This window comes from Ostrinia furnacalis, unplaced genomic scaffold (genome assembly GCF_004193835.3).
Source record: "Ostrinia furnacalis isolate ACB-3 unplaced genomic scaffold, ASM419383v2 OfSCF0866, whole genome shotgun sequence".
NCBI lineage: Eukaryota > Metazoa > Arthropoda > Insecta > Lepidoptera > Crambidae > Ostrinia > Ostrinia furnacalis.
In genome coordinates this window covers 10,585-33,625 of record NW_021131105.1, presented here as the reverse complement: position 1 = coordinate 33,625, position 23,041 = coordinate 10,585, and the positions used below count along the sequence as shown (strand labels likewise).

The following is a 23,041-nucleotide window of genomic DNA, read 5'->3' as shown; positions in this document are numbered from 1 at the left end:
TATGCATAAATTATAATAAATTAAAACGATTCATTCTAAATACATGAGAAATGGTTCTTGATATTGATAAACACCTAAAATTATTTCATTTTTCTTAATCTTATTAAATTGTCTTCTTGTTTATAATAATAAGATTTCATGTTTCTAAACGAAATTAACTATTTTTGGCTGTTGCCAGCGCTGACAACAACTAAATACAAAATAATTGCTTCCGTCTCTTTCTAAACGTAATGGGCAGAAAGCGATAGACGCTATTTACGTTCTATAAGTTGGCATCATTGCTGCTCATATTTGCCAAGAGCCTGCCATTTTGTAAGATAGAAGGGAGATAAAAAATAGTTTTATGGTGTTAAAATTTTACAAAAACGTCGTTGCCATTTGTGTTAGGGCCCAAAACAAATGTTTAAATGGACGCATCGTCCATTATAACTCAGGTGTCACGGGATGACGAACAATTAAACAATTATGGATCCGACAGAGGTAAATCTAAACCGAATTACACCTGTTACCTACTAGCATCAAATTAGAGCGTATAGTGTTACCTCTACATGATTCGTAAATATTTGTCGGTCGTGATCGAAGATAAATCAGTGATCTGTTGAACGTATTGTATCCTTTGAATTACGTCTCAAGTGTGCGAAGCTCGAGGTAAACAGTTGGAACGTGTGAACGCGATAACATTCTTAGGAGCAACCTTGAGAGCTTGTCTTTCCTTAGACCAGTCCCACATGAAAATTGGGCTTCCGCGTGTGTGATTTGGTCGGTGTTAAAGTTGTGATGGTTGTTTTAGGGTCATCCCCTGGCGGGCAGCATAATGAGGGTGATGGGACACCAGTGTCAGGGTCTACTCCTTTGGGGAGTAAGAAGTCGAGTGGGAGCGGTGGTTTCCTGCGATCGCTGTTGTGTTGCTGGCGCGGCGGCCGAGGCAAGGGCCCTCCCGGCGGGAATGGCACGAATAGCATCGACGGCAGGGCTTCCCCTCCGCTCCTGGTTATGCACGACCATGCCCCCAGACCCTTGTTGCCACCAGTGAGACATCAGGATATGCATAAAAAGTGTATGGTCATAGACCTCGATGAAACATTAGTGCACAGCTCCTTCAAGGTATGTTTACAATGTATTGTAAGACCCATTTAAACATGATATTAATATGCATGAATGTTTTGAAAATTATCCTTGCAAATGAGAAAACCCTTGAGCCCTTGACACTTGAAATGAGAAATATTAGGTGTTAATATAAAAAATCCTTATTCATTTACCTACATTGTTATTGTAAATACAAGCCAAACAATCTGTCCAATCTTATAATACTGTTGAGTATTGACATGTAATTAATTTGTTTATTTACACCTGCAAGCCAATTAGTCCTAATGCATATTTACCTTTTCGCTTATATTCAGTAATAGCCCTAACAATGAACCACTTATTGGTATTCAGTAACAAAGCTTATTTACAAAAGTTTACCTTCTATTAGGTTAATGAGGTGTAGGTGATTAACCCACAGAACAAAGTGGCCTACATTCTTTTCCTCAAATACTAATTACCTACTCATAGTTATTGGACAAAAGCTTGTAACTTGTTCAACAAACTCATTCTATGATGTAAGATATTTATGTTCAGTAATTGAACAAATTAGTTGTCCAATGTGCCTTCACAAGTCAATTGTTTTGTTGTAGGGCATTATTTTAAAGACTAACAGATGTTAGTGACATTCGGGGAAGTTAAGCTTGCCATAATCTTTGTCCTTCACAGGATTTGAACCTGAAAATGCAGCGAATATAGCAATCCTATACACAAACTACCAGAGCAATCAGTCGTCATAAACAATTTTTATTTGTAGGAAATTTTAAAACTACTATTTCTTTATCTTTATTTATTACTTGACGCACAGCATAATTCTGTATAAAAAGTTGTTTTGATTTATCGAAATGAAGATATATATTATTACTAAATGCTCAGAAATTATACACTCTAAATTGACTATCTAGTCTTATATCCTCGTGACTCATGCCATTAGTTAAACACAATCGCACAATTCAGCAATGAGGATCATTTCGATTTTTAGCTGTGAATGCAGATTTATAGGGCTAAGAAATCCTTAATACACAGTCCAAAAATTTTTGTTCTACGACAAAAATTGACGAAGTTATGGCCAAATTACTAAAAAAGTTCACTGACCGCCCGGCGCGGGGACGATGACGTCATTATATCCGATCCGAACGCTGCCGGCGTACTGCGTGGATAGAAAATATTTTTTTCTAGCCAAACTATCAGTTTTAGAGAAAAACTTGTAATGACATTTATTCATCAGAATAAAGTAAGCTATCGATAGGTAATTTTTAAAAATAGAAATTGTGAAAAATAACGCAAATGCCTCTCCCCCCCCCCCAGGCCAGAAATTGGGTATTAGCATCATATTATGTATTATTATGTTCGATACAAACAATCATTAAGTTACACTCACCCCAACCGCGTCTCCGCATTGCATCGAATCCTATGAAAATGTGGTTTTTGGACATAGCGATACTTATTTTTCACAATTTTTATTTTTAAAAATTACTGGTCGATAGGTTACTTTATTTTGATGAATAAATGTTATTAAAAGTTTTTTTCTAAAACTGATAGTTTAGCTGGAAAAAAATATTTTCCATCCCAATAGTACGCCGGCTGCGCTCGATTCGGATATAATGACGTCACGCGGCCCTGCGTACGTTGACTTTTAGCGGCAAAAACGGCCTATGTTTATTACTTAATATCTTCGTAAGTAATGGTCCGATTTGGAAAATTCAAAAAGATATATCTTTCTTATGTCTTAAAGATTAACGTAGATACTAGTTTTATTGAATTTTCTACAACAGTACTGATCCTCATTATCTTAGCTGCTTCATGTGATTATCTTGTACGTTGAAAAGACGTCCAACAATTACGTAGAAAGATTCTTGTGAGCAAAAACATAAAATTCCAACTCTTATTAACTAAAATTGATTTTAATAACATGTTTCTGTCCACTACAAGGAAGTGTTGTAATTGAAAGTTAGCAAATATTTCTAATTGGACTGGTTTTTACATAATTTTCCGTCTGTGGTTTTAATGGGAACATGAATGTAATGATTGATATGTGTTATCTGGCCATTTTTGGTGGTGATTTGTGGTTGGATATTATTACTTTTGTCATGTTTTGGCACACATTATTTTTAACAACTGAGCATTGAGGTATGACACAATAGTAAACTTATTGTTCAAGGCTCACTGTTGAGCCTTGTAGTGTTCAACATGTTAATACATTTTTGACTTAAAANTATTTTAATTTTTTTTGTTACTTTCTAAGTGTTGAATTTTATGGAATTGGGAAAGAAGTACCGAGTTTGAAGCGTTCATGAGCAGACATTGCAGTTGAATATTCAAGTTCTGAATTTGATTATTGATGAATAATAAAATAAATCCTACTAGCTCGATTGATGGTTTCATTTAATTTATTTAAACCAGGTTACCTTTAATAATATTTTTTCGTTAATTTATGAAAATATCAAATTAGCCCGTAATCCTAAATCATGATACATTAAGTTAGCCTATTAATTTAACACAGGTACGACTGTACTCAGTGTTGCACTATCAAATGCAATTGACGCGCCTCTATGCCAGGGTTTTTATGTTCCTGGTCAGGCTCTATATAACTTATCAGAAAACTGGAAATTACAGTTATATCAAAATTGAAACTATCCCGCTACCTACTGTAATCGATTATGACAGTCAAAACGATTTGAGGATCTATTCAGGACTACTCTAGAAAGTAAAAAAAAATCTTTCATGACCATTGAAGTCAAGGGTTTTTGCTTGAAGACTTTTTTTAATCATGTCTGTCGGTATTATACGTGCCAAGAAGTAGGTATATACCTAGGTAAAAGGGTACATATCTACCTAATCCACCTTACGCCATAACCAGTAGACCAGTAGTGAATATTATAATGTCAATAATCGACTTAGGCTACCTAGCCTACCTAAAAACTTAGGTTCTAGTTTGAAAGGTTTTAGTGTGAAATGAGGTAATAGGGGGCTGTACCTAGTTAGACTAAGTCTATTTTCCTATTAATAATTACTTTAAGTGCATTAAAATCAATAATCCATAAATAAAAATATTTAAAATTTTGCATGTCCATTACTCGCTTCGCCGCGCGTGCCCGCAAAAATTTTTTATGTAGTAATATCAGGCACCATAGGTACTTACGACTACATAAGGTTTGACCGCTACAGTTTGCAACAGTGGCCAGAAAAAAAATAATAACGTTTTTTCTCCATACAAATTTTTTTGTCATATTTTTTTTAAGCATGAAAGGCTCGTTTTTACGAAAAATGCATAATAACAAATGTTGATCAGCATTCAAAATGCTATCCAAAACAATTTTTGTTTCGATGAAATTATGACTTTCGATCGTATGTCCACCTATTTTTAAAATCAAACTACTGTGCGCCGTGGCCTTCGTCACCGTGGACCACGGTATATGCTGAGTAGGGATCCCGTTGCAGTGGGCATCCTGTTTGTGAACAGGTGGCACTGCTCAGTTTAGTCTTGTTTCTGTGTTTCTTCCCATATTATGTGCCTGTATTTGTGTGATGTCAATTGTAATAAATGTATATTTCTTTCTATTTCCTTAGGTTATTTATTTATTTAAACTTTAGCACACACAGAAACAATGCACTGTGGCGGACTTAATGCCGGATGGCATTCTCTTTTATGATTTATGACACAAGACATTTGTATTGCACTCCACCCACCTGAAGTTGGTCCCGAAGCCGCGGCTCTGCTGCAGCGTCTGCGCGAACATCTCGTACTTGCGGATGTCGTTGTCGGACACGGAGCGGCGCGCGAACTTCATGGCCTCCTCGAAGTGCGCGCGGCTGATCTCCGGCACCGGGTCCTCTTCGTCCATCTGCGGGATTTGGAAATAATGTTACAAAATAAACGACACGGTGGACATTCGTCGGCCGTTTGGTGTAGTGCTTCAGAACGGACTACTATGCCGAGAGGTCCCGGGTTCGATTCCCACAAAATTTGTGGGCAGCATCATAGCAGCATAGATTATTTTAAATCTTTCTTGCGGCAATTGGACCCCGATTGCATTTCATTCTGAATTGCACATCAGCTGGAATGAAAATGGAGCGTGGCTGGAGTATACTGGAGATGAAACGCAAATAATTTGGAGACGGCATTGCGCTAATTTAGCGCAATGTACTTACGCCAATAACTATTGCCTTCTGAATAATTTTTACTTTTTTTTTCTCGATTGTTAATCCGATTACCGATATCGAATAGCCGATTACTCAATCTTTTTTTATTTTATTTTTTATTGGCACTTGTCACTTGCCTCTTTATATTGTTTTCTGTTTTGTTTCTTTTGATGCGTGATGCCACCACAAAAAGTTCTAATTTTCTATTTTTCTCTTCGTGTTGTGTTGTTAATGTTTATAGATTGTGCTCAGTCTAATAAAGTCCATTCTATTCTATTCAGTCGGGGCTCAGGGTTAAATAAAAGTGACTTGACTTACGTCCATGACGGCGGCGGCGGGCTGCTGCTGGCGGCTGCGCTCGCGCGCGATCTCGGCCTCGATGGCCTGGCGGATGGCCAGCTTGCAGGCGCGCTGGCAGATCTCCGTCAGGTCGGCGCCGCTGAAGCCCTGCGTCACCTGCGCAAAAAATTTGAACAAGTAGTCAAAATGATTTATTTAGCTAGCACAGAAGATTGCATACAGAATAATAATAATAAATAATAAAAACGTTTATTTGAACCAAAAGTTACATTATGCATGTATTACTATGCAAAAGTTACAAAAAGTGGCATGATAATCGGGGGTCCCATGACTACTAAACTAGGTTACAACCTGTGTCTTAGTAGCCAGTGATTCCTCAACTAAGATTTAAATACAATGACTTGGTCCGATTGGTTAGTCTTTTAAAACAAAACCAAAACTTAAAAAAAAAGAATTATTATAATAAATAATCTTTGGACAATTTTCACACAGCGCCAGCTAGCCCCAAAGTAAGCAACTTAATGCTTGTGTTATGGGTGCTAGCTTAACGGATATACTACTTATATACTTTTTTTTTTAATACATAAATATTATATATACAGGGTGACTGGAACTGAANTTCAATGTCTTTGACTTAAAATAATTCAAATTATACAAGAATCAAGAATGGATATTATGCCCCCTACTTTTACATTGGATACAGTTCGTACAGCTAAGTTATTATCATTTTATCAAACACATAATATTATTTCTAACAAATACTAGGAGCAATATGCTCAGACAATTGAAGTAAAGTTTTATCAGTAAATATTATCTTATCTGAATAACCTTGGAATGTGCAACAGATTATAATTTTATTATCATTCTTCTGATTTTTTGTTGTTGGTCATTAATCCTTTTTATGCTTAGTTATTGATAACAATGCAATAGGGTTTTTTTTAATTCTACATTCACATTTTATGTGTTCTTTACAGTACATCGTGGTTTTTAAAAGTATAATGAGTCGTTTAAATGTGGGAAAGAATCTTCACAATCATCACATGATTGATTTCCGGTAAATAGTCATTGTCTTATGACGTTTTGTTAAAAAAAGTCGAATCGTCGATATCAGCGATGCCCGCAACGAGTCGTAAGTTGTCACCTGATAAGACCGACTATCATTAACCGATAACGGCCCCTAAGTTAAGGCAGGAGAGTTTATTGTGCAAAACTGCACAGTTTTACGAAACTTGACCTTCGCGGAATGCCAGACCCGCCGAACTATTCTGCTAATCAGTGATGAAACAATTACGTAAGGCGAATTATCATAATCGTACCTAATACCAATCGTTTGCGAACTTTTTGCATTTCAAAATGAAGCTGTGTTGCCGCAATTTACCAGAGAGTGGTGCAAAGGCAAATAGGCAGGGCCGGATCTACCATATGGCTTTTTGTTCTTGAGCCCAGGGCCCCTGGGATTCAAGGGGCCCCCAGCTAAGTCAAGTCAAAGTCAAAAATAGACGATAATGCGAAAGAGTATAGTAGGTGGGCCCCTAAGTAGTATTAGCCTAGGGCCCCCTAAACTCACGGTCCGGCCCTGTAAATAGGCAAAGGCATTGCTTACAAACGGTGTTTTAATTATGAATATCTGGTTTGAAGTTCGTTACTGCCTACCTAGGAATAAAACTGACGTTGGCCATTGCAGCTAACTAATCTACATTTTATGCGAGAACTTGTCTAAGGTGTACCTACCTAGAGATCTCGGCGTACCCTTTTAACGTCCATGTTAGTTTCTATTAAAATAGGTACTAGTAGCCCTGTATGCTGGTCCTTTAATTACATCGTCGCATAATTATTACGTTTCAATCATTTTTTCATTTTATTGTGATAGGATGGCCACTGCTTTGCCGGGATGCGGACGAAAAATGCGTTTACAAGTTACTTGATTTATGTTTTCAATATTTTTACAAATGCTACTAACCATTTATCGTATTGTCATACTTACTTCAGTGATTGCGGTGTAATATAAAATCAATTATCGTTTTCGTTACGTGATCGTAGTTTCTTTTTGTTAATTTTTGCGTTAGTAAATAGCGAATGTTCGTTTTTTGGAAAGCGAACTGTTCAAAGTTTCATAATACGAGTAATAGGCAATGTTTTTATTAACTCAGCGAGAATACTTTTCCGGTTTGAAGACTTGTTTCGACTTTTCAGTATATTAACTAGAGCGTGCGGGCGCGCCGGGACGAACACCAAAGGGCCTCTCTGTTTACGAACGGGAACAACTTGATTAATATGAAAATAGAGGCTAAAACAGCGGCTCGGGTTGCGTGATACTGGGGCTCCTTGTTACGGAATTAGGTTCGTGCTAAGGGTTTTTTCCTGAGGCACGTTATTAGGGCTTTAATTTGACCTTTAACGAAAATGAGAAGTAAATTAATTGCCCTCTTATTCATAAACGTTTTAATTTTATTATGTACGCTGTTCTAACAGGTATAATATCGTTTCAGCTTATCACAGAGACAGAGCAGAGATTTTAATTAAAACGGTTTAACAAGACTGAGGCAGTGGCAAACATATTTTAATTATTTTTCTGCAATTATATTTTGATTACTATTTATTTACTTTGAATTTGTAAATATGCGACTGGTTTTTTACTTAAGTATTTGTTTTTTTAAGATACCACTATTTTGCGGAAATTATCCGCATATGAAAATAATACCGGCAATATTCATAACACAGACGCAGGTTAGACGCCCCCTCAGTAGTCGAAGCCTTAGAAATCGCAGAGCAACTACTGCGACTCGACTAAAAATACCGACCCTGTCTGATATGATAGGGGTTAGCTAGCGGTTAGAGTCGCTTCTCAAACTAAATTATGAATAACTTGAAAAATCGAACTGCCTAAGACGGGAATCGAATCCACGACCTTTCACCGGACCATCTGAACTACTTAAGACACTGGACATTGGTTAACCAAAAACACTTAACTTATTTTCACAAAGTTGACATTCTTTCACCACTTCTTCAGTTCTCAGCACCAACCGTTAAGATGTCCCGAAGTGTTAGTAGGGCAAGTTATATTGGGACGTGTGTAAGTGTCCTGAAAAGGGTACTACACATACACACAAATAAAGAATTTGAATTTTGTTTCTGGATAATATTATTTGACCAATAACTCAAGTTGATTAATTAAAGACACAAGGGAAATGTTTCCCCGTGTAATAAATTAATTATACAAATGAGCAGTTAATTTTCTTTCAGTTTTGGTGCCTAATAATATCGCTTGCATCAGTCTCGCACAAATGAATTGGAAGTATGTAATCGTTTAGCAGAATCATTTTGACAAATCAATTAACCCTATAAGGCAGTTCATTAAGCTGTATGCTCTTGATACTGCATGAGACTTGACTAATTGTACAAAATATCAATCCTTATTAGTTATTTGAATCATGCCTGAAGTTGATCCTATTGTCTCAAGTGGCATTTGCTTTAAAACAGCTTCATTGTGCGATGGCATATTTTTCCAAATGAGTCACTCTGTTCCCGATAAAAAAAACGTAGGTTTTAACGTCTGGAGCAAACGGTGAGTCATGTGCATTTCCAACCTACGATCTGTACGTATCCTATGGAGGTTGTTTCAGTAGAATCACTCGATTATAACTTCGTCAAATGGAACCCATTCATAGCGCATGTAACCAGGGCGCATCGAGGAATCCACTATCTTAAGGCCGGGTAGCAGAGAAAATGGCGAAAATGAGGTTTTCATTTTTCATTTTTGAGGTACTAAACAGTAAAATTAAAGGCTAAGATTTTTATTGGGCATAGTTGAGGATATTTTCTAGGGCTATTAACGGATGGAAACACGATTTGATGAAGTTGACTCGATAGAATATATTCCCAAAGTTACCTCTATTCGTTTTCTATTTATGGTTTTATTTTTAAAATAAGCGATTTGAGATTCTAAATCTTTTACTAAACTAAAGTTCAGAAATAACTTGAGGGCTTTTAACGGATGAAATTTTTATATTGCGTCTTATTTAGTTACTATGTTAAAAAATGTGGAAAAAATCGTCCATGACGGCTTGGACAATCTCAATCAGTCGCGCGGTGGCGCTTACGGAGGACGGACGCGTGTCAGTTTTTTGGCCGTGACAGTTCGCGATTTGTCAATATTTTTGACAATGATGACTTTGATGAGTCACAGTATAATAATATCAGTGTTACTGGAGAAAGCTCAAGCTCTAAATAATCGCTACTACGAGTAACTGATCATAAAATGTTTTTCCAATCGCTCAAGCTCCCGAGGATCTACCGATAGGTCGGGTGACGTAATCTTGAAATTATTTTAGCCGGCGCGGAACTTCCGGAAGGTCGGGTGACGCCACGCCTCTTTGAACCGTGTTTACTTTGGCAGTTATATTCTATATTTATTCGATTCTAAAATATATTCCCAAAAATTTTGAAAGTTGTTTTAATTTGTATCACTTGGATATGATTTGTATTAGAAGCTCCCAAGCGCCTGAGTTGGGACGAGGAAGGAACGTTAGCGCCGCGGCGACGGCCGCGCCTGCTGTGGTGCCCGCCCGCGCGCACTAGGTACGCCGCACACGCGCCCACTAGGTACGCCGCACACGCGCCCACCACTCGTGCTCGCTCACGATTATGATACCGACCTATTTGCTGACAGTTTTGGGCAGTTGTGTTGCAAAGCCTTTTCGTTTATTAATGACATTTGTACTTAATTAACATTGTGTGACTTGTTTTAATGTTTATTTCTAACTTTGCAATGATTTGTGTTGACCTGACTGTTTTACATTATGTTCTTCCATGGACGCCTGTTTCTGGAGCTATGACTTGTATTTAATGACCATAATGTATTTTATTTTTGTATTTGATTTGACATGGTAATCCTAATTTATGACATGCAACTAAATGTAAAATTAATTATATTATATGTATGTGTTTTGGACCTGTCTGTAAACATACATTTTCTGATAATAAATAAATAAATAAATAGAAAGTGCTGTGAGTGTGAGCTTGAACGGAAGGAAGTCAACCTAACCTAACCAACTGCGTATTTCTAAACTGCGTATTTCTATACTGTGTAGCCGCGAGAGCTCTTTGGCGCGCTGTCTTCGGCGAAGTATTGCGCGCGCAGATTTTGACAGCGCGAAATACCTACTTTAGCAGAAATACCAAGCCTTAAGTCGTTGTTATTTGGGGTAATTTGGAACAAAAATGTAGAATCTTATGTGCCTTGGACTGTCAGACAGTAAACATCGTCATAGTAGAAGACAGCTCGTCGGCGCTATAGCGCTCTGACGCTCGCTAGGTTAAAGGAACTCCCCTTTTGCCATTAAATTTATACAGGACGTATAAATTATGTTGTAGAAGCATACTTTAAGGAGCTAGACCTAATTCATCTGACAGCTGAACAGCTATAGGCGAATGCAGAAGGCATTCAGCCGATCGTCGAGTTATGTCCCGTATAAACTCTATTTATCTATGGCTTTTGCTGGTGACATCATCTTTGGATGATATATACCGCAGATTCCCTCGCGTGCAAACACCGATACTCTTGCGAAATAGTGGCTTTTTAGGGGGCTGATCGCTATTTGACAAAATCTTTTTTATATCATCCTGCGGGGGCTACAACAAGTTTAGTACACATTTCCTTCACGAAAACAATTATTACATCTTTGTTTTCGTTCAAGGAGTCTAGAGAAGGAAACGTAACTCGGTCTTTGGTTGGTAGTTGCATCTTTCTTGGTTCCATGCTTTTTATGAACCCTTGAAGCACAAAGAGAGGGGTGTTATTGATATAGCAATTCATCATATTAAAGGGCACCTAGTGACAGGCGAGCCTACTTAATCGATTTCTCTTCCGACTGAAACGTGCGATCTAGTTTACAAAGGTGAAATGATTCGCTATTTTTAGCCACGCCTGTGAAATGAACTCTGACACGCACGCAAATAGTTTTATATCAAAGCTATTTATAAATAATAAAGGCCTTTTGCTTTCTTGCGTGTTCAGCTTACTTAATAACTGTAGTTTTACAACGGTTGTAAAAGTGTAGTAAGCTAAATTGCTACATTCATTTTTTTGAAGGTTGATTCTAAGGTAGGTACATGGATTACTTTCTATAGGTAGGTATTACGTTTTTCATAGTCACTTTTGGGTACAAAATTCTTGACTCAAACCACTGTGCTTAGGTGCTTAGAAGATTTATTATATTTATCATTTAAACTTATATTGCTTGGCCCATTATTAAATCTGTTTTTATCTTCTGGCTCGTTAAAAGTGCGACAAAAAGCTTTTTAATATCATCACCGCTTTCTTCCCAAAAGTTATAATTTCAGCTTCATAATTAAGTTGCCGAATAATTCGTCCTCGACAAAGGTTGTTTCAACAGCCAATTTCCCAAAAACCTTGCTCATAATTCGTTTAGTCGACACAAATTCAAGAAAATCTAACATCGCAATTTCGCAGTAAAGTTTCTAATATGCAGCAAAATAAATACAATTTTGCATTAATAAGGTGACTAATAAATGAAACAATGGAGTCCCCGGTCGCAGGTGAATACCGCGAATGCTTGTTGGTAATAAAATACATTTTAATGACCATCATTACACGATTTCACGTTTCTGCATACAATGTGTCGTGCACCATGTGTTCTATTGCTGTATTGTTGTGCCTTTTTGGTCAGCTCCTCGCATGTCAAGGTTCCGACCTTGGTTTGGACGTTGAGGATCGATTGTGTGACTAGTCAATCAAAGTTGAGTCACAATGGGATTGGATAAGGTAGTTATTGCGGCGCGAAAACTGCAACCTTAAATAATTTTTAGTGGAAGAGTGGTCTGGGTTTGTTATTAGATTTGTTCAAGGTCCTGTTTGCGTAGATATTTCTCTCTCAATGTGTCTTAGGAAGAACGGAATCATATTTCTGTTGGAACATTATGTATTTGAAATCCTAACTAAACATTTATTCTATAGAGATTTTATCCCTCCTCATTAAGAATCGAACCCAGGATTTTCAAACCGTAGTCTTAAACCACTAACATCGAATCGTTTTAGTAGTAGAATTCCATGTCCTAAAGAAAATCTGATATAAACAAAATACAAAATAAATTTTTTATCTGGCTACTGTGCCTTTTGATGATTGAATCCCCAACTCTGCCTACTCTTGAGAATGATTAACTAAACTACGTGATCCGTTACAAATTGATGGGCAAAGAAATACCTATACTATTTTTGATCGTATAGCAATTATTTACTACATAACAGAACAAAAAACGGTTTCGAGTCGTCGATTTTGATTTATTATATCACTAAATCGTATTTTACGTAACAAATGGATAATATTAATTATTATTTATATGCAATTGAACGTCATGATTCAATTAATCCATTGACCAACTAATTAGATCTATAAATTGCGTAATTAAAATTGGATAGAAAACACAATTTATCGGATGATGATTAAGAGCGTTGTCACATTTTTCATGCAGAAATCGAGAATTTGGCAGATTTCGAAATGATTTTAGTCATATAATTTATTGTTATAGCTTCTTTTGACTTATATCATCGTAATTATCATACGTTTTTACGGAATGTCTATTGACAAAATCTCGTTCAAATTGGATTTTTGCCTACGAAAACAGCGATTTTCGAAAGCCCGATTTCCAGGTAACTCGCGAAGGCACAACTTTGAACTAATATTACAACAAACTTATTTTTAAGTAAGAAGATAGAATGTATTCATTAGAATAAGCATACCCTGAAGAAGGAAGTGTATTGAGAAAATTTTGATGTTTAATTCATTAAAATGCATTTTTATCATGTCTAAGATAGTCAAAATTCGAAAAAATTACTGCAAGAAAACAGGTCACATCTCATAATCTAAAAGACATTTGGCAACATAAACTAATTTATACTTAAGAAGAAAGATAGTACTATTAATGTGTGAAAAAGAAAAAATATCTATCTTCAATCTTTAAATGAAAAATTAATTTGAAAATACTATAAAATCGGGTGCATCAAATGGCATAAATCAGTCGTGCTTTGGCACTCGTAGACGCCGGGTCTATGTCAGTTGACTGCCCACTGACGTATATGCGTCACGCGTGATTTTTTCGTAAATTGTTAGTATGATTGAGTCCTTTTGATCCGCAAGTATTATTAATGTATTTGTTTAGGTAAATCGGACTTGTAATTTCTTTCTTTTCAAACTTTTTATTATTTTACTTACAGAATATGGGTAGAATAGACAAAAGATATTATTATGGTATCTGTTTGGTCAGGAAAAAATAAATGACTAATAAATGACTTTAACAGGGTGTCAAAACATCAGTCTATGCTATTGAGTTTCTACCAACATAAAATATACTCTTCCTTAATAATAAAAGTTGAATAGCGTCTGTATGGTCACACAACGCTTCGTCATGTTTTTCCGAAAGTCCAATAATTACTGACGACTGAATGAAAGAAATTGGTGCGTAACTATTCATCTGATATTAAAAGATTAGTAATAAAGGGGTAGGTCAGGTAAATGACAAATCCACCAGCGGTCACTCGATGACACTTAGACAAATATTTTTTTTAAAACGTCAACTAAGTTGGTTAGGTATTTGTATTGTAGATACTTATACAAATGAATATATAAAATGAGTTTATTTTTAAAAGTATAGGTACAGGGTGGAAACGATAAGTGATTTCACTTGATTCTTAATTATACAAGATATCGAAAAACTGTTTACTGTTCCTGTAAGTGCTCCACGAGCTCTTTAAAACAATAACAATAAATAGGTTAAAGAATGAACTGGATCTATGCGAGAATTCAATGTTTCCGAATTTCATACTCAATGTATGCCGCCAGCCATACCTACCATATTAGAAGTGTTAAATTTTTTAATTTAAATTTTTAATTGAATAATGTAATCAAACAACAAACTCGTAAATTGCATTCTTATTTAAATTATTTACGGAAAACATGATTTTAGGGTTTACTTGCTACAATATCATCAAGAGATACTAATTAATAAATACTTAATAAACAGATAAAGGGGACGGCATTAAGGCACTCAGAATTCTCAGAAACCATTGATTTCGTGTTTGTAACTGTATGAAAGCTGGAAATATAGATTTTTTGAATAGATTCAGTTCGTTCTTTTAAACATATTATTGATGCTGTTTGCTAGGTCTCATGAAGCACTTTTTCAGATTATTTATAAGAAATATTCGAGTGAGATCACTTATGGATTATTTTCGTCATCCTTATTTGTATTAAATTTAATTAAAGTACACTAAGGCTGAGATGCACCACCTAACTTTGACTCTAACTGACAATAACCGGTGTTTCATGTTAGACAGATTTTTGACATCAAAAATTTTGATGTCAATGTTAAAGTAAGACGGTGCAACACGGCCTAACAAATGTATCGTAGACAGTACTTTTTATTTTCTTCATAAATCTTTCTTTTCTTCGTAAAGCTATCTACAAGCTTTTATTTTCTTTGACATCTGGAGTCGTAAAATCTTGCAACTTAAAATTTACTTACTTCCCGTTTTCCCATTGAGCTGATTTCGTTTCGTTTCGCACTAAATAATTTAATTTACTACACGTGTTTTCATGCGATGGCCAAGTCAATATATTTATGTAAAACGTTAAAGATTTCCTGGACTGGACTTGGTATTACATGGATCTTACAACTTTTTACCGTAGAACAACTGAGTAGCGAGACTTGGTTTTTTGACAAGTATTGTTTTTGATGGGTTTGTATTACAGAACGTATGTGTACATAATGGGAAAACTGTTTAAAAACACGATTAGATAAATTTTGCTCTATGGATAAAAATCTTAAAGTTACCTCTGATTTTTTTTATAAAAGCATTATACGACCGTGTTTTATAATAATAAATTCTATAAAATCACAATGATATCAGTATTTACCTCTTTGATTTACTGACTTGTTTAGACTTACAAAAACTAAATATTTATTATTAACTTTTTGATAATAATGTGAATGGCGCTTACGATGTTTAGTTACGAGCTCTCTGATGGACACAGATATTATAGATATAACGTTTAAAAAATGGCACGCTCGTTTTCATATATTTCATTCTATTTATTTAACCTATCCACATTTACGTGCGGAAACGTCACAAAATCAGAATACATTTTAATTTTTCCATCATAAAAACTAAAAAGTCAAAAGTAAAATTTAAGTAGTAAATATTTTTCATAAACAAGCTTTTGATGCTCTAAAAAGAATAAAATAAAACATAAATTCTTTCAAACCCATCAACTTATTACTTTACTCAATTTAAAGATTAAAAACTTGTCGCGGGATTTACTTGTGTAAAAAATACATTAATTACGTAACTTGATTTTGCTAAAAGTCTGGTCTGAGAAAAAATCAAATAGGTAAATTATACATTATTTCTGTATTATTATGTATGACGTACTGTCTTAGGTACGATACAACTACGGATTAAGATCGTTTAGTCGACGCAGCGTTGAAATTGTAAAGATAAATGCAGTTTGCGCACTCACTACGCGACGTCGAGCAATAAAAACCTAAAATTCGAACGCCAACTTTTTGCTACAACGCTCTTAAGTTATTCATCGATTCAAATTGTTTTAGTTCTCGTGCGATGAGTCAACTTGACATTGATATTATTCATTATATTGAAATGGAACTTGGTGTTTGTAAACAATCAGTTTATGTATCGTAAATATAACGTACTTTTGTTTGTTACTGCATTTAATAATGGAGGAAAGATAGTGCAGTAAAGTACAAAGTTACAAACGCAACAACGATTACATATTTTTTGTTGCTAAAAATCGCAACTTTTACAAATAAATAAGATACACTGTGGCACCTTATGTATTGCCGTCCATACAACCTCATAAGTATTGTAATGTTTCTTTGTAGTTGTTGAAAAGGCTTTCAACTAACTATGACTCGACGATTGTCATAGTTCATAATACTTTATGGCACTGTGTTGTATGTTTGTATTTTAATGTGTTTTCCATATTACTTTCTTTGGATAGTCAGAATATTTAAGTATTGTTTTAAATTCTTACTCGAAGGACGAAGTCAGAAGCCATTACTTACTACCTACCTATAATGTCCTCATTTTATGTGTTCTTGAATTACTTGCATCATTAGTTGACGATTTTTTGATTGTAGTCATATCGTGATATTAATATCACGTGAACACGAAGGTGAATTAAGATAGATTAGTTTTCCCTAATCTTTCTTTACGAATGCACATTCCTTGTGTGAGTGTTATAAAAGAGGAAGTGAAAATAAACAGTCTTTAGTGTAACAATAACCATATTGTTTCAAGCAGTAACATATTTTTCCAAATGATAATAAGCTGTTATGAATAGCGTTCTTGCATGCGAGCTTTAACGGATTCTGGCATTTCGCCAGGGTAGCTTACCACCCGTCTATTGTTTAAGCTATTGTAACTAAGATCTATGCATAGGCTTCTGAAAGCACTGCAGCATACTTAATCATCTCGTCAAGATGAATTGCAAACGCAGAACACTAAAGCGATACCGGGACCGAACCTGGGGCTGGAATTTTGTAATTTTTGAGTTGCTATACAAGTTTAGGTTGCTATGTCATGCCCCGTAAAATAATAGCTTCCCGCAAGTCCGCCACTGTGTATACAGAAATATACGGCATGGAATTTTGACAGCTCACAAACGTACGTCAATGATGATTTATTTAATTGCGCTCTCACCTGGTGATGGCAGATGTGACAGTCGTCCTTTCACTTCAGCGCTCACTAGTTTTGGCTTAACTTTTTCAGCCAAGTGACAGGATCTAACTCCCCAGTGGCGCCAACTGCATAATTAGGAAACCCTCATTGATTGATGGTGTCAAAATACCCTATCTTTAGGGAGCCTTCAACTTTGGACGTCCTTAGTGACGCGATAATGTGCCTAATTAATGTCAAGTTGTTAACCATCAAATCTCTCTTCCAGCCCATAAACAACGCAGACTTCGTGGTGCCGGTAGAGATAGACGGCGCGGTGCACCAGGTGTACGTGTTGAAACGGCCGCACGTGGACGAGTTCCTGCGGCGCTGTGGTGAACTGTACGAGTGCGTACTGTTCACCGCCTCGCTCGCCAAGTACGCCGACCCCGTGGCTGACCTACTGGACAGGTGAGCACAGTGTAGACAGTCAGTGTAGACAGTATACAGGCTACAGTATAGACAGCGGCCTCGTGGACAGTTCCTGCGGCTCTGTGGTGAACTGTACGAGTGCGTACTGTTCACCGCCTCGCTCGCCAAGTACGCCGACCCCGTGGCTGACCTACTGGACAGGTGAGCACAGTGTAGACAGTCAGTGTAGACAGTATACAGGCTACAGTATAGACAGCGGCCTCGTGGACAGTTCCTGCGGCTCTGTGGTGAACTGTACGAGTGCGTACTGTTCACCGCCTCGCTTGCCAAGTACGCCGACCCCGTGGCTGACCTGCTGGACGCAGGTGAGCACAGTGTAGACAGTATACAGGCTACAGTATAGACAGGTGAGCACAGTGTAGACAGTATACAGGCTACAGTATAGACAGCGGCCTCGTGGACAGTTCCTGCGGCGCTGTGGTGAACTGTACGAGTGCGTACTGTTCACCGCCTCGCTTGCCAAGTACGCCGACCCCGTGGCTGACCTGCTGGACAGGTGAGCACAGTGTAGACGGTATACAGGCTACAGTATAGACAGCGGCGCGATGGACAGTTCCTGCGGCGCTGTGGTGAACTGTACGAGTGCGTACTATTCACCGCCTCGCTCGCCAAGTACGCCGACCCCGTGGCTGACCTGCTGGACGCAGGTGAGCACAGTGTAGACAGTATACAGGCTACAGTATAGACAGGTGAGCACAGTGTAGACAGTATACAGGCTACAGTATAGACAGCGGCGCGTGGACAGTTCCTGCGGCGTTGTGGTGAACTGTACGAGTGCGTACTATTCACCGCCTCGCACGCCAAGTACGCCGACCCCGTGGCTGACCTACTGGACAGGTGAGAACAGTGTAGACAGTATACAGGCTACAGCGTAGACAGTATACAGCTACAAATACGTTCAGTTGTGTACAAAGTTGTGACTTGTTCCGCAATTTGTTCCAGATGGGGCGTGTTCCGCGCGCGGTTGTTCCGCGACAGCTGCGTGTTCCACCGCGGCAACTACGTGAAGGACCTCAACAGCCTCGGCCGCGACCTCCGACGCGTCGTCATTGTCGACAATTCGCCAGCTTCGTACATATTCCACCCGGACAATGCTGTGAGTGTTTATCTTACATTTTTAGGGAAATTTACAGCTAAACATCTATACATAGACTCATAATCGGGAGGCTTTCTGTACGCTTAGATAAAGTTTAAAGAAACTACGCAACCGATTTTAATGCAGTTTTCAGCAAAAGATATCATGAGAAGCCGGAGCGGATCGCTAGTAGAATTTACAACTTGCTAAAACTAATATAAGTTTCCATTTAAAGAAAAAACAGTGTTAAAATACTCGTGTGCTTTCACATTTTTATCTTTATATTTATCTTACTTATGCACAACTTGCTGCAAGAACTAACCTAACTAAACGTACAGCGGGGAACAATGTGTATTATTGTTTCCCGCTGTCTCTCTATCTCTTTCGTTCTCACTCTTTTCAGTCTTTCCCTCATTATTTAATATTGATGACTGTAACTTTTCCTTTTAGAAAAAAAGAAATGAATCCGTCCCTCCCCTCTTGACTGACCTATATTGTAATTCAGTAAAATACAGCTAATCAGTTTTGCACGATCTAAAATAACTTAACCCACTACTGCTTTGGGAAAATTACGGTATTCACTTCTAAGAATGCACCAGATTACATCAATTTTCTTGGCCTCGAAATAACTACCTTGTGCTGTACAAGTAATACAAGGTACGGAAATTAGAAGTGTTATTTTCATGCGCTCACCATTGTAACAATACCTGCTGTGCAATGTTGAACAAAGTCTACTCTGTCACTGTGTTAGTAAGACTCGGATTTATGCGAGATGATTTGTTTTACGAGATTGAAAATTTTAACTTTCAAATGAAATTAGTTTATAAGAAAACTAACGGGCCGCCCGCGACGTGTTGATTCGTACGTGTGGATCCCGTTTTATCCCCTTAGGGGTGGAGTTTCGTAAAATCCTTTCTTAGCGGATGCCTACGTCATAACATCTGCCTGCATGCCAAATTTCAGCCCGATCCATCAAGTAGTTTGGGCTGTGCGTTGATAGATTACTATGTCAGTCAGTCAGTCAGTCATCTTTGAGTTATATTTATTTTTAGATTAAAAAAGTCACTAACAATGACTACAAAATGATGATAACATGTGAACTAGACTTAGTTCCGTTTAAAATGTATTTTGCCTAATGCCATTAGTTTTTGGTGTCAATAGGAATTGCATTCAAGGCAAGTGTCCTGGCCAGTCAGCGCGGATGATAAGAAAAGATAACACGGTTACACGTAGATAATGAGACAATGAGGTTTTATGATGTTAATGTCATTGTTCCTGTATCTTGGATGATAACTGCTGTCTGCCTACCCATGACAGTCACTGTTTCTAATAGTATTTCTAGAATTTTGTTTTGTAGAGTAATGGATGTACAGATGATCACACATCGTACCAAACACATTAGCACAGTGGTTCCCAAAGTTATTTTGGCTACGACTCATCTAATACAAGTTCCCAAACTCTCGACCCACCTAAAGGAAATTTCGCCCGCTGCCCAGTGGTTGGATCGGTAGGGTGGTGTGTCGTTCTACAGGCAGGGCCCACTTAATGTTCGCTCGCGACCCATAGTTTGGGAAACCCTGCTTTAGCATCTTTTTCAGTAGTTATATTATGTGCTATTTTGCAACGTAAATGTTGAATTTTATTCGCAGCAATAAGGTTAGATTTGAATCTGGTTTAGATTTGAATCATCACTCTTTTGTTTCAGTCTGCAAGATATTATCGTTGGAAATCATATCTCATAACATGTTTTATTTGCAGGTACCTGTCGCGTCATGGTTCGACGACATGACAGATTCAGAACTATTGGACTTGATACCGTTTTTCGAGAAACTAAGCAAGGTGGACAGTGTATACACAGTGTTGCGCAACTCCAACCACCCGTACAACCCGACACAGAACAGCTCGCCGGCCACATAGCCGCGGCCCCCGCCCCCCGCGCCGCTGCGGGCCGCGCACAGCGCTCGCGAGCGCGCACGCCATGCTCGCGAGCGGCCGCGCCACGCTCGCGAGCGGCCGCGCTGCGAATGCGCGTGCTCGGAGCTCGCGCCCGCGCCGCGGCCCGCGACCTTGACGACCTTCCTCGAAACGATCATAAAGAAAGGAGCGAACTTCGTCTTAAGTGCCAATTTTGCCTTCTGGATAGTGAGGACGTTGTTTGTACCTATTTTACAGTTTAGGTATTTCCTAGTGCGTAAGTGGTCCGTCTGATGGATATGTGATGTTTTTTTTATTTAGCGCTGACGGCTTGCGGTGATCTTGTGCGTGCGTCCTCGACTCTGCGTGAAATTTTGACTTTTTAACCGTTTACCTCTTTTTTGGACGTCTTCGATGGTACGATTTCTCTTTCTATATCATGCTTGGGATCAAATACGAGTAAGTTAGGATACTTCGTCGACGTGGTCGCTACGTTTTAGTTTAGTTCGTCCGGTTCGATAGACCGCCGCCGCTCGGCGTAGCTCCGATGCTTGCTTATCTGTGCGCTGTAACATAACTCGATAGACTTGTAACATAATCACGGATTCTAAACAAATTCGACTGGTAATAAGGTAGGTGTCCAGTTAAGCGAATTTGTAAATATTTTTTATAAACAGGACGACGCTTGAATCATTGATTAGATAACTACGATTGTGAATAATTGTAATGTATATAATTATTGTATAACTATGATATAAAAAGTAAAATCAGGTGAAATATAGCACTTAAGGTGAGTAAGATCGCGCACTGTCATATTATTCGGCGTTACACTATTTTGTATTATGTGATGAAAAACAAAATGCCATATAATTTATCTTATTCTGAACCGTCTCTACGCATCTGTTATTATAAGTTACCGATTGTAACTATGAGATTAAAATTTAGATATAAATAATAATAAATGTTGTATGGAATATTAAAACACATAAGGTATTTTGATCACATTATGAAATAGAAAATAGTGTAAACAGACTACTCGTAAGGTCTGTACACAGTAATATATTGTATGTATAATAATATGCCTATGTTAGGAGCCGTGTGTACACATCTTTATGTACTGCAGTGATTATTAATTATATATTTTTCATTATTGCATTCGTGACAATAAGAAGTCAATCGCGTGAGTGTCATATGAGTTACTAATGTAATTTAAATAATTATTTTATTAAACGGGTGAACAATATCAGATCGACTTGGCATCTAATTGTATTAACTAATGCTATCGTATAGAAGGAGTAGACGTCGTACTGTTCACCGCACATCAGAATATAATTTTTAGTTGCAAAATCGCTTCTATTACAGCTTCTTAAAGTTTACATTGATGTGTCGTCATAAAATGTCGTGATAGTCGAAAATGCTTGCAAATGGTGTACCTACAACACTTTGTTCTTTTGAACTCTTAAAAATATAAAAATACTCGAGTTCTAAAGATAGTTTTGTCTCTCAATTTAAGTATTTGGTAATAGGATGGCTGATGTATGTTGCTTACTTCCAATCAAGCCAAAGCGGTCCCAAGAGACTGTCCTAACAATTTATGTATCTATGTCGTTTTACTAACACAAATTTAATCATTGTCTTCGTTATTAACTATCCTATAATGTAAACATTTTCAGTTTGATGTCCTGGGAAAGAATTTAGTACAATTTTACGTTTTACGAAATGTTCAAATACAAACTAATTCCCATACAGCCATGGATTCTTACGGATTTTATACATCACTGTATCAATTTCGACTGTGACACATTTTTTAATTATTTTCCGTTTTTAGGGTTCCGTAATCCTGACAAGGAACATAGGTATATAGTTTCGTCATTATATCGTTAGCTCTTCCATTTTTTATTCAAATTAAAATATAACCGCGTAGTTACTGTAGACTGCCATTTGAATTCCGCTACTATACGAATATTTGTTTTGTTTTAAACGGTAAGCTTCATTGCGATAGAAATAAAAACGCTGCATCTAACTTATGATATCGTCTCAGTATTAAACTAGTTTTGTAGTATTTGATGCCATTTTACACAGGATTATTCTAGATGATGTACCTATAACTAAAATATTTTATTATACAAGTTTTGGATGTCAAGATCCCATTTATAGGAGAACTACAAAAAGGGCGATATTTATATGATTTTCAACTTATGAATTGTTTTAGCCTTAAGACAAAATGATAATTGACCCCAATTAAGTCCTATAAGCAATTTTCTTATAGTCTATCCAATATAGCTTGATTAGAATGACAGCTGTCATCAAAAGTAACGACATAACTTTGTAGTAGCGATCAA

The 23,041-nt window shown here is 37.2% G+C and overlaps 1 protein-coding gene across 3 annotated transcripts; it reads left to right on the top strand.

Annotated features, from left to right (window-relative positions):
* Positions 1 to 272: 272 nt before the first annotated feature.
* hzg (CTD small phosphatase herzog) lies at positions 273 to 22,091 on the top strand. Of its 3 annotated transcripts, none has more exons than XM_028301061.1 (6): positions 273 to 480; positions 791 to 1,104; positions 17,508 to 17,613; positions 18,131 to 18,206; positions 18,653 to 18,806; positions 20,544 to 22,091. In XM_028301061.1, exons 1-6 carry the CDS (start codon positions 408 to 410, stop codon positions 20,700 to 20,702), a joined length of 882 nt encoding a protein of 293 aa, XP_028156862.1. In that variant the 5' UTR covers positions 273 to 407; the 3' UTR covers positions 20,703 to 22,091. The 3 variants fall into 3 exon arrangements, with proteins under 3 accessions (XP_028156862.1, XP_028156863.1, XP_028156861.1); XM_028301062.1 differs by lacking the exon at positions 18,131 to 18,206 and adding an exon at positions 17,776 to 17,851; XM_028301060.1 differs by lacking the exon at positions 18,131 to 18,206 and having other exon boundaries at positions 274 to 480; positions 17,508 to 17,689.
* The last annotated feature ends 950 nt before the right edge of the window (positions 22,092 to 23,041 follow it).